This window comes from Vicia villosa, unplaced genomic scaffold, assembly GCF_029867415.1.
Source record: "Vicia villosa cultivar HV-30 ecotype Madison, WI unplaced genomic scaffold, Vvil1.0 ctg.003501F_1_1, whole genome shotgun sequence".
NCBI lineage: Eukaryota > Viridiplantae > Streptophyta > Magnoliopsida > Fabales > Fabaceae > Vicia > Vicia villosa.
The window spans coordinates 60,521-74,178 of record NW_026706221.1 but is presented as its reverse complement, the minus strand read 5'-3'; the positions used below and the strand labels follow the sequence as shown (position 1 = coordinate 74,178).

General features: G+C 34.7%; 1 protein-coding gene across 1 annotated transcript; it reads right to left on the bottom strand.

Moving 5' to 3' along the window:
- Nucleotides 1-11,647: 11,647 nt before the first annotated feature.
- On the bottom strand, nt 11,648-13,141 carry LOC131641069 (uncharacterized). Its single transcript, XM_058911390.1, has 2 exons — nt 12,250-13,141; nt 11,648-12,123 (listed from the first exon to the last, which is right to left on the bottom strand). Exons 1-2 carry the CDS (start codon nt 13,139-13,141, stop codon nt 11,648-11,650), a joined length of 1,368 nt encoding a protein of 455 aa, XP_058767373.1.
- Between the last annotated feature and the right edge of the window lie 517 nt (nt 13,142-13,658).

Here is a 13,658-nt window from a genome sequence, read left to right as displayed (position 1 = left end):
AGCTTGTTAGCTACCAAATAGAGTATTAAACCCATAACATACTTTTCATATTCACGAGTTTCAACCACTTGGTCATTAATACTTTTGCGTCTGATAAGTTATATATATTTGATGTTAAAAAATATATACCTTAATAAAAAATCAAACCTCATGTATAAATATACAATATTATATAAATAAGTAATAGTACACTATTTTGTTTATATATATATATATATATATATATATATATATATATATATATATATATATATATATATATATATATATTAGTTAAATCTAATATATTAAAATATAGTCATATTCTTAAATAAATAATAATATAGCATACATGTTATATTTATAAATATAAGTATTAAATTAAAATACATTAAGATACCAAATATATTATATTTATTTTTATATGTTTTTCTTATAGTCATAAAGTAGAATATTAATTTTTTAGCCATGAATTAGTATGTATATTTAGGATTGGATTCAAAATTAGAACTTCTAATAAATCAATTATATTTTGGATTATTTATTATTTAGTTTAATATGTTTAAATTTTATATGCACATGTTTTATTATTTTGATTTTTTTTTTAAAGAGATCGGGTCAATAATCATGCGAGTTAACTAGTGACCCGCCGATTCGACCACTAACCCAGTGATTCAGCGCATTGACAGGGTCAATCACCGGTCTGGGTTTTAAAACACTGGCTGAAGCTGATGCTAGTTCTTCTGTGCCACCTCCTGAGGCTTACCCAGGGGTCCTTCCGATTTATCCTTATTGACAAGGTACGCTGATCATATCGTTAGACATGTCTGGAACAGAGAGGTAACATTGCTTGGACTTATTACTTTTTTGTCCCCAATGAAAATTTATTATTTCTTAATTTTCTTGTTATTAACAGTGTTTTCCTTGAAAATTTTCAAGATAGGGCGCCCAAAAGTTCTATAACCAAGGGCAGAAGATATTATCTCTAAAGCAGCCTAAGGCGCCGTGGTTCCAGGATGTTCTCAGGGCATCTGGTCTGGGTGAACTATGTCATATTGGATACTCCAGTATACACAACGAGACACTTATGGCATTTACGGAGAGATGGAACCCAGATAAGTCCTCATTCCATTTGTCTCATGGTGAGGTTACTATTACTTTGGACGACATCTCATGCCTAATGCATATACCTGTCTGGGGTAACCTCCTCTGTCACAGTAGGATGACGAATGAGGAAGAGAGAGAGGGGTTCTGATTGAGGAGCTCAAGGTTGATCTACTCGATACGCTTAAGGAGGTGGATAAGATTCGCGATGTGCACTTCCTTTTTGACGCGGAGATATGATGAGGAGCTACTTGCAGCACAACAGCCTGTTGGTGACCCAGTTGAGGTGGAGATACATAGACAACGAGTGCTTAAGTGTTACTTCTTATTTGTAATCGGCGCTAAGCTATTTGTGGACACGAGCTCCACGTATACGGATGTCGCTTACCTGAGGTACTTTCTGGATCCCGCACGGATCCATGACTACAGCTGGGGGCGGCAATGCTGGCGTACAACTACTCGAGTCTAGGAGAGGGATGCTTGTGGAAGACCATGATTATGACAGACAGTTGTTCACTCATAGTGTTAACAATCTTATATCCCTCTACTTTTTCTCAAAGTTGTTCATTCTATATTCGTGATAATGTTTGATCCCCGTGTTTTTTATTTTCATTTCAGGGTTGGATATTACAACACTTCCCGATAATCATTGGTTGGGGAGAGGTGGATGGCTACACTAAGGTCTGCCACGTGCTCATGCTTTCATCCCCCTAAGAGGAAACCAGGCGCCTGGGCCTTATATAGTATATCTGAACCGCGTTGCTGCCGAGGAAACCTGCTACGACTGCTACACTGTCACCGTAAGATGCGCCAGTGGGATGACATTGCACTATATTCTTGATGGCTTGCATGGAGTTTGACCATTAGTTCGCTATCTTCCGGAGCACGTCATTGTTGAAGCGGTAAAGCAGCAAGCAGCAAAAGTTTTAGAAGTATTTATCCGGGAATTTATCGTGTCCACAGAGATTAGTGCTACCGAAGTGCCATTCAATAGTTTCTGCAGTTATGAGTTTTGATTGAATTTGTTAAAGATAAAAATGGAAAAGTAAATATTAACACAAAAATAATCCATTCTTTAGAGAGAAGAAACTTATCAAGCATGCATATAATCTACTTATCACAAACTTAAACCTATCGACCAGATGCACTCAACCTATAATACTCGTCAAAATCATTAAGCGTCGCTCACACTTTAAGTCATTTCTAACCCAAAGTAGAGAGAACTTATATCATCTCGGCGACGATCTCTCAGCCAACCTTAACAACACAAAAGACATCCATATCATTTGTTCCGATGATCTCTTAACCGACACAACTAACACGGAAGCATTAAGCTTTGACACCCATAAATATTATTAGCTCTAAATCTATCTCTAGAATCTAGAAACTAATAGATATACATCCCTAATCGAGATTTGTGAGGTATATGTCTATAACAACCCAAATTCAAACATAAATGCAAAAAGATTAAGGAAGACATCAGTAATGATTTATAAATCAAATATATTATACAGCACCATGATCAATACATATACATATGTTCAAAGTAAATATACAAACATACCCAACAAAATAGAGTATACAAAGAGAAGAGAAGAAGAGGAACCAAATATTTCTTGGTTTATCAACACCGATAGAGGAGGAATTCGACCTTCGATCATCAAGATGCAACACTATTTAATGTTTCTAAGTCTCTCTCTACCAAAAAAATACTAAAATTCTGGTATCATATATAAGATGTCGAATGAGATGTCACGATACAATATCTGAGTGTAACACCCTTCTAAACCCCGCGGAAATTAATAAAATAATTCAGAGTAAAACATGAAAACAAGGGTGCCACAATTCAATTTAAAACAAATTATCATAAATCAATTGTCATGCTTCACTTAGGGGCAAATCATCCATTTAACAAAATCATGTTTCTATACAGCGGAACATTAATCAACAGATAAGCATAACATCATCTATGCAATATCTCACAAAATTACTCCAATAACAACAAAATAGAGTATCATCATCAAATCTAAGCTAGCGTTCCCCCAGTGTCACAATATCAGAGCATGACACCGACACAACAACTAAACCGACTTATGAGCTAATCCTCACCAAGTCGAAAGCAGCTATCCTCAATCTGAAAATGTCAACAGTAAGGGTGAGTCTCATCACAGTTAACAAATGTTATTGCATCTTAAATAACAACACATCATAGTTATATTATTCACCCAATTTCATCATATTCAGATTATCAGGAAGTACTCATCAACACACAACAACAAATAGAATACATTACCAAGAGACAACACCATAATTCATCCAAACAAATCATAACCATTACACAATCATCACATATTATAACATTGGACAATCTTCCATTCATGTTATAATAACACAAGTAGCCTAATGCAAATGCAACTATATGCATGTGGTACCAAAATCTGGGATAACCCAACTCACCGATCCACCATCGTCAAGGATACGGCAACACCCATTCACTAATTCCACACAATGGGAATTAGCTACCACTGATTCACCATCGTCAAGGATCAGCCACATAATGATTATGAAATGCATGTATCAACCATAACATGCTCATCATCCACATAAACCATCCAAATGTCATAATCATCAACCAACACAATAATCAATAGCCATACACAATTATGCTATTTCTCAACCATAATAAAATACATATTTCACACCAACAATATATGTATAACAAACACCAATTACAACCACAACATCATAGCAGGTAAATCATTCATTAATGTGTTTGTACGCATAAACCACCACACAGTGCAACAACAATAGCACCTCTCACCATCGTGTACCAAGTACAACAAATCAACCCAACAGAGCATTTACATCATCGTTCATCAAAACACATGATAACCATATTTACCATGAACAACATCCATTTGCATAACAAGCAGAAGCAACCACATTATCACAGCACACATCATTGCACATATTCAATTATGCAAACAACAATCATTGCACCTCATCAACTATGCAAAACCAGAATAAACCACATTTGGAGAAAACGATAATTTTCAAAATAAACTCAAGTTATTGTTGTTTTATTTATTTCATATGGTAGAGTATTCAATTTAAGGAACAACGTCCAAAACGGCGTCTAAAACAGACTTACGGTTTGAAAGTTACACATCTTTAACTTTTCAAAAAAACAACTATCGCTACAGCACGCGGCGCAACCAAGACTCGCGGCGCGACCTGAACCACACAAACGCGTTCGCGGTGCCAACCTATGCACGTGGCACGATACGAGAAAACAAGTACGCCTTCGCGGCGCCAACACGGGGACGCGGCGCGAACTGGCGATTTCACAGATTTTCGGGTCTGCGCCAGATCCTGCGATCTGACTCAATCTGAGTCCAAAACTGACTCTAAACGTCATATACAGGCAGTTAATCATCAATTGCATCATTATTCATCATCACACATCAAAACAACACATAATCAATCAATAATCCATGCAATTTTCATCAATTCATAACCTCCCTAAACCCGACATATAATCCAATTGACTCAACAACATCCCTAATCAATATTATTATCCAAGAATACGATAATAGATGATAAACGGAGAGTCCCCCCTTACCTTAGCCAAAGATTCTTGATTGGTCTCTCCCTCCATTGCTCGTCTTCACGTACCAGCTTCCCAATCCCTCATCTCCTCTGCTCTGCTTTTCATGTTCCTTTTTCCTTTCTCCCAATTTTCCTTATTTTTATGAAAAATAACATTTTAATTAGTAAAGGGCTTTACTAACATAGCACCCCCTCTTTACTAATACCACACTTGGCCCAATACTATAAACCATCTTTCTTCCAATTAAATTCCACAAACCACCAATAATTCTAATTATAAATTAAATTTCCATTTAAATTAAAAATTAAAATATACGGGTGTTACACTGAGCACTTTAACAGTTATGAACAAGTATATGACAACCGATAAAACAATGCAGAAAGTAAAGAACACAGCGATATGTTGACCCAATTCGGAAACAACATTCCTACTCTTGGGGCTACCAAGTCAGGGATGAAACCAATATTCGATAGTATCAATTCGAAGTCAAACTCCCTGATTGTACTTCTCATTTAATCACTACCCTTCCTATGAATTCTACCTAATACTCTCTTAGGTATGAGGCCCTCCTCAAATCCATTTAATCACAGAACCCCTGCGACAACTTGACAAAACAAATAAAAATGAAGAACACACTCTTCAAAGACACAAGATCATCACTTGTTTAAAAGCTCATGGATGATCAAAGATTACAACTCAAAGAAACAAATCCACCTCTAGTATCAAACTGATACATGAGAGGATTACAATGGACTCACAAACCTAATTACTAGGAAAAACAAAACTCAAAGTCCTAAATAAAAGCCTCGGCACAATTAGGGTTGTGCAGCCTTTAAATAGAAATAGCAACAGCAGCGGACAAGCAAGCACGAGCTTGGGCCAACAAATCGGGTTCAAAAGCAACCCATAAAACTCCAATCAGTCAGGTTATGATTACTCCACTAATGCTGGAATAACTTGAGAAGATTCCTCCTGAGATTGAGTAAACGAACCTGACACAAATAAAACCCTAAAAAAAATAAGGAATAATCAAACAAATCATATTTAAAGACACGATGTCAAGACATCTGTTTTGACATCTGCAAAAACATCCTGATAAAATGTTTTACCAAAATTGCTGCCAACACACATAAACAACAAACTCCTCCTTTAGCAAATTTTGGCTAAAACATTATTAGAACAGTTCTGCACAACCAAGAAGAGACTCCCCCTCAACCTACTCAAAACGAAACCCCCCTTAATAAATAACTACTTAAGAGAACTACTATTCAACCATGCTCCCCCTTTTTAACCAAAATATGCCAAACAAACAATAATAAGAAATAGAAAGGTACAATCAGATCGACCAGTAGCTACATTCATAACCTTTATTATTACAAACCAGAGGCAAAAAAAATCTAAGAGATTTGAGCATCCTCATCAGATCTAGACCCAGATACACTGTCATCATCTCCAATATTGATTTTACCCGTTCCTTCTCCAGCAGCCTGTTCAAGACTCTTGATTAAATGTTCAGTGGCAGCCTTCCTTTTGATACTGGTGGCAATGATATTGTCCAAGTCCTTGCAAGATTCCTTCAAAGCTACAATCACATCAGCTGTGGTAGACGACTTCTTCTTAGCATATGTCAGGACAATATCTGCGACATGTTTACCAGTAAACAACTTTTCATGGAGAGACAAGGCAGACTCTCGCTTACAAATAACATCAGTGCTTAGCAAGATTCTAGGATGCTGATGGAGAATAATCCCACATATCAAGGAAGGAAATGCAATAGGCATCTTGGTGGCGTTGGTTGCAGCATGTCTTACTGTCTGATCAAAGATATAAGTACCATAGTCCAAACTAGTTTTGGTACCTATAATATAAAGGAACTTTCCGAGCCCAACTGGCACTGTTGAAGTATGATTGGTGGGGACCCAATTAACAGCTCCAATCTTGTGCAGAATGGCATAGTTTACACTGAGTTGACTAGCAGATAGTTTGCCTCTCATAGGACAAGCAGTGACCTGATTTGCAGTAATCTCCCTGCAGACTTGATTGCCAGTCACCTCCAGGTCACAACTTTCTTTCTCACTCCTTTTCATAAACTTGTTGATCACGGCTGGGGAGAAGAGCACACATTTACCCCTTACATATATTTTTCTGAAATTCTGACTTTCAGGGTCAGCATAGTCCACAAGAATGTTTACAATAAAATCCTTAACTAGAACCTCATAAACATGGATCCCCTCTTTCCCTCTCAAAATATGAAATTTTCTGGCTGCTTTCTTACCATACTTACCCTTAGTCAACCCTATAGTGTGTGCCATATGTTTGGCTTGTATGCCCCGAGCGTATGTTACCCTATCAATGGGAATCACTCCAGCTCCTAATTTTGCTTGTTTGACACAATGTTGAAACAATTTATAAAACATTCCACCAAGTGTCACATCATCAGCATATCTTTTAGACATTATGTTCTCTCCTTCTTTTCGAGATCTTTGACATTTTGCTGAAGGGGTTTGTTCTTGAGGCACCCATACGTAAAAATTATCCTTAGACCTGATTCCCTTCATAACCACTTCATTTTTCTCATTAATAATAAGACGCTTGGTTTTAGTGAAGTTTACGTTGTATCCTTGATCACATAGTTGACTTATGCTTATCAGGTTGGTTGTCAGCCCTTTCACAAGTAATACATTATTGATATTTGGACCTCCTGAGTACTTTAGATCTCCAACTCCCTTAACTTCCCCTTTGGATCCCTCACCAAACACTGCATGGCTGGAGGAATAGGGCTTTACATTCTTCAGCAAATTCTTGACATGTGTCATATGTCTAGAGAACCCATTGTCGAAGTACCAGGTATCCTTGGATACATCTCTAACTGAGGTATTTGCCATAAGGCTGGTGACAACATTCTTAGGAACCTAGTGCTTCATCTTTTTTCCATTGAAGACACCCTTATCAGCCTTAAGAGGGTTGGCCTTTGGATACCCATGCAACCTATAACAAAAGGGTTTTATGTATCCACATCTTCCACAATGGTCACAGCTCCAGTGTTGGAATTTACTCTTGGTTGGCACTGTAACACCCCCAATTCTATACTAAGCAAGTAAGGCACACATTCGCATAAATCAGAGTAAAAAAGCATGCATCTCACGAGGGCGTTACACATAATTCAAAATAAAACAACATGCAATTGTCATTTCCGAATAACACGAGATTTAAAGCAACATGCGAAAACACAGCGGAATAATCATCTCATCAAATAAATGGTAAAATCGGATGATTCCCATACATCATCCACCATATCTCAATATTTCGGCTCAAGGTCATTCATCAACAAAACAACATATTCAAATACGAAATACAATATGAGTAAACAATTATCTCATAACAATGAGTTATAAAATATAAACCCAAATTCCATGTGTTACATATGGCCAGAGCACAAGTGACTACTCAGTCACGACACCTTACAAGAGATCTAAATCTCTAAGCTAAGCCTCCTTCGAAGCATCGCTATCCACGAAACCTGCACGTTACCAACAAAGGATAACATTCAAATAGAAGGGTGAGAATTCAAATTCTTAATAGAAAATATAATAATGGGAAAATGCAACATAAGTAAGCATACATTTCACAATTATTCACTCTTCTCAAAACATGCATTTATCTCCAATATAAAGTTAACATGTTTAATACAATTAAGTATCACAATCAAATTCACAACCTCATATATTGATTATTTACATATATACACATATATCGCCCATACACACACACACACACACACACACACACACACACACACACACACACATATATATATATATATATATATATATATATATATATATATATATATATATATATATATATATATATTTCACATTCCATATCAAATATGTATTAATCACATATGTCTCATTCTCATCACATTCCCTAATTCATATCAAATGATTCATCATTCCATATATATGCATATCAATCAAATTCTCATCCACACATTCATACCACATAATCACACATAACAATATTTCACACGACACGTGCGACTCAAGTGTGACTCTATGCGATATGCATGTGGATCCCTCCGTTATCATTTCCGTTCATGCCGATTGCCACTCTCTACGAACAAGATAACCACCTCAAAGCCCCATACTCGTTAGTCTTTCAAACCCCATACTCGTTAGGTTTGGGACAAGTAAATGACCTTCGCGAGATTTCCCAACATTGCCATTTTCAAAGACTCATGCTTGTGTACGTGTGCAACAAAACAAGACTCATGCATTTAAGACGATCTCTCTATCTCTTAAACTACTCAATCACATATTTACAACTTTGCACAATATTACACAACATGACATTCAACTTAATCTCAAGCATCAATTAGCATTTAGCAATCAATCACATAATTCACGGTTATCATATCACATAATGCATCCATGAACATTGATCATGCACAATTCATCCATAACATACACATATAATTACATGTTATTCCCAATTAACATCATAATCAAATTAAACAATTGCCAACTAATCCTATTCCATCATATAGACAATTATTTATGCTTCATTATGCTTCAAACGACACCTAAAAAGGAGTTACAGATCAAATGTTATGCTAATTCTAAGTTACAAACATTTTTCCAAAATGCATAGTGGAACTCGGTTCCTCCCCATGTGGGAACCGGGTTCTGACTTCCTAAAAAGCTCGTTTCTGGTTTTTACTATGGGAAACTGAGTTGGCACATCTGGGAACCGGTTCCCACGTAACAGTAGCAGCAAAAATTGATAGTTTTGACAGCAAAACACATTTCAAATCATACCCAATCCAACCCAAACGAACATAAGCATTTAGAATCATCCAATCAACTCATTAAACACCCAATTCATGCAACAATAACATCATTTATCACCACATAACAACATAACAACAAGAGATTCACAAAATGAGCAAAAGTTACATAAACCCTAACATTTCCAAAACTATGAAATTGAGAGATGAAGAGATTCACATACATAAACAACATTTACCCAATCATAGATTCTACATGAACTTGAATTCAAACCCTTACCTCTAGATCTTAATCCACCCTCTTGATGAAATCTACCAATCCTTTCCTCTTTGTTCTTCTCTTCTTTCTCTCCTCTTCTCTCTAGCCTCTTTCTTTCTATTCTCTTCTTCTAGGTTTCCTCACCTAACCTCTACTATCTTTATTTTATAGTTTGGACTTAACCCACCCAACTCTCATTCTAGTTAACTAATCCCATTAACTCTTATCTCCTAATATTCACTAATAGTCCAATAAATCAAAGGGTTAATACGTACCCCTGCCATATGGGGTGTATTTGAAAAACCCCCCTGCGAAAAAAAAGTTGCAATTATTACCTTAACAAATTTTAAAAGTTTCAACTTGGACCTGATACCATGGGGTGTTGAACCCATGCACCATTGAATCCATGTAAAACACCTTACCATTATGCTATGGTTCGTTTTTTGTAATTCACTTCCCTTAGAAAGTATATATTAACTGCTGCTACGTTATTAAGATTAATGTTAATGTTTACATTATTATTACTTAATATTAATATCATTAGTTAATAATTATTAGTTATTAGTTAATATTTATTAGTTAATATTAATATCATTAGTTAATAATTATTAGTTATTAATAAATATTTATTAGTTAATTTACTGTTAACATTATTAATTAATATTTGTTTATATTAATTTAATTTAGTTTATATATTCTAATTAATATTAGTTTAATTAAATTTAATGTTTATATCAAGGTTTATATGTAATTTAATTTAATTAATATTATTTTACTTTTAACGTTATATTTAAATTATTAAATTTAATTTAATTTAATATTAGTTTAATTTAATTTAACGTTTATGTTTAATTTAATTTAATATTAGTTTAATTTAATTTAACGTTTATGTTTAATTTAATTTAATATTAGTTTAATTTAATTTAACTTAATAAATTTAATTTAATTTAATTTAATTTAATATTAGTTTAATTTAATTTAACGTTAATTTTTAATTTAATTTAATTTATTTTTATTTAATTTATTTAATATTATTTTACTATTAACATTATATTTAAGTTAATTAATTTAATTTAAACAATTTATATTAATATTTATATTTAATTTACTATTAATGTTATTAATTAATATTATTTTATATTAAATTAATTTAGTTTATAATTTAATTAACTTTAATAGTAAAATAAATATTAATTATTATTTTATAATTTAGTAATATTAATTAATAACATTAACTATTAATTATTAACTAATAATATTAATATTAAATAATAATGAAAATAGTAATTAAACAAAAAGTAATAATGTAACATTAACACTATCTATTATAATGTAGATAAGTCAAATCTATAACACAATGCGAAGCGTAGCCTAGTGGTAAGGTGTTTCACAAGGATTCTATGGTGCATGTGTTCAACACCCCATGGGACCATTTTTAAACTTTGATATTTAACATTTGACGAACTAAACAATATAATAATAATAAAAATGCCACGTGGAATTAAATTAAATAAAAAATAATAATAATGCCACATAAGTCAGCCACATAATTAAAATAATAATAATAAATTAAAAAATGTGGAATTAAATTAAATAAAAAATAATAATAATGCCACATAAGTCAGCCACATAATTAAAATAATAATAATAAATTAAAAAAAGTTGCCACATCAGATTTTTTGATGATTTGGTTGGATAAAGGTCCAAATTGAAACTTTTAAAATTTGTTAAGGTAATAATTGAAACTTTTTTTTTCGCAGGGGGATTTTTCAAATACACCCCATATGGCAGGGGTGAAAATAGGTATTAACCCTAAATCAAATTAGCACAAAACACATATAATTAAATATTCAAATAATAATTATATCACCAAACAATATAATTACTAATATAATTAGTAAAAATACTAATAAAATCGGGCTGTTACAGGCACAACTCTACTCTTGCCATAATATTGAGACATTTGAACCAACATCTCAGAGCCATACTTAGGATAAGAGGTGTCAGAGGCAGATATCTTGTTCTTGCTGAATCCTAGACCACTCAAGTCTCCGGTTATTCTCCCCATTTCTAGGATTTCATCTAGAGAGTCATTCCCTTTATTCAACATCCTGACAGACTTGTGAACTCTGTCAAGTTCAGACTTCAAAGAAAGCACTTCTTCCTTTAAGGCAGAGATGGTTTTCAGGTGCTCTCTCTTTTCAGCCTTTAGGTGGTGTATGAGATCCTTTTGTCTGTCTGTCATTTGACCTAGATCAGAGCTTCTGAGATACAATTCCCGGTATGATGCACCTAGTCCATCATAGGTCAGTTCATCATCACTGGATTCTTCACTAGATCCCCATCTACCTGTTAAGGCTTCCACATGCTTGACAAACTTCTCTTCAAGTTCACTTTCAGAGTTTTTTTTAGACCAAGTCACAGTGAGACCTTCCTTCTATTTCTTCAAATATGTGGGGCATTCATCTTTGACATGTCCAACTCCTTCACATTCAGGACACTGTATACCCTTTTCTTGAGGGTACTTTTCTTCTCCCCTTCTTATTTCAAGATCATTTGCCTTGAGAATGTCAAAGGAGTTATTTTGAGCATTTGAATTTGGGTTCCTTTTCATCTGCTTTGTTACCAGGTTAATTTGTCTTCCAAGCAGAACTATAGAATTGACTGTTCCTTCCTTTGTACTTAGATTACATTCCTCCTGTCCATCTTTAGAGTTGGCGACAAAGGCTATGCTTTTGTTCTCCTTTTCAGACCTTTCATTGACGCTCATTTCAAACGTTTGAAGGGATCTAACCAATTCATCCAATTTTAACAGGTTGATGTCTTGGGCTTCTTCTATGGCAGTGACCTTCATATCAAAACTCTTGGGGAGGGATCTCAACATCTTTCTCACCAGTTTTTCTTCTGGCATTTTTTCTCCCAAGGCACTAGATGTGTTTGCTATCTCGAAGACATTCATATAAAAATCATGGATACTTTCATCTTCCTTCATCCTTAGATTCTCAAATTGAGTGGTGAGCAGCTGAAGCCTGGACATTTTCACCTTGGAGGTTCCCTCATGGGCAGTTTTGAGGATATCCCAGGCATCTTTAGCAACTTCACATGTGTTCACCAATCTGAAGACATTCCTGTCAATACTGTTGAATATAGCGTTCAAGGCTTTAAAGTTTCCAAGAGCAAGATTATCCTCTTCATCATCCCAATCTTCTTCAAGTTTTAGAGTAGAGGTGGGCTGTTTAATTGCGTCCAACACAACAGGATGTTTCCACCCTTTTACAATGGCTTTCCAAGCTTTGCTGTCCAAAGCTTTTATGAAGGCTACCATATGTGGCTTCCAGTAGTCATAATTGCTTCCAGTCAGAACAAGTGGTCTGTTCACAAACCCTCCTTCCTTGTCCATAGTACCAGAAAGTAACTTCTCTAGATCTCATCCAGATGCAGAGCAAGATGGTTGCTCTGATACTAATTGAAATTCTGGTATCAGATATAAGATGTCAAATGAGATGTCACGACACAATATCTGAGCACTTTAACAGTTATGAACAAGTATATGATAGCCGATAAAACAATGCAGAAAGTGAAGAACACAGTGATATGTTGACCCAGTTCGGAAACAACTTTCCTACTCTGGGGGCTACCAAACCATGGATTAAACCAATATTCGATAGTATCAATTCAAAGTCAAACTCCCCGTTTGTACTTCTCACTTAATCACTACCCTTCATATGACTTCTACCTAAGACTCCCTTAGGTATGAGGCCCTCCTCAAATCCCTTTAATCACAGAACCCCTATGACAACTTGACAAACAAATAAAAATGAAGAACACAAGATCATCACTTGCTTAAAAGCTCATGGATGATCAAGAAAGTACAACTGAAAGAAACTACTCCACCTTTAGTATCAAACCGATATAGG

Bases quoted from the DNA above. Each gene is read 5' to 3' on its own strand.
- LOC131641069 (XM_058911390.1), bottom strand. From the start codon at position 13,141: ATGGACAAGGAAGGAGGGTTTGTGAACAGACCACTTGTTCTGACTGGA. The intron at 12,124-12,249 runs GTATACAGTGTC...GTGAACTTGAAG, and splicing joins AAAGTACCCTCAAGAAAAGG to AGAAGTTTGTCAAGCATGTG.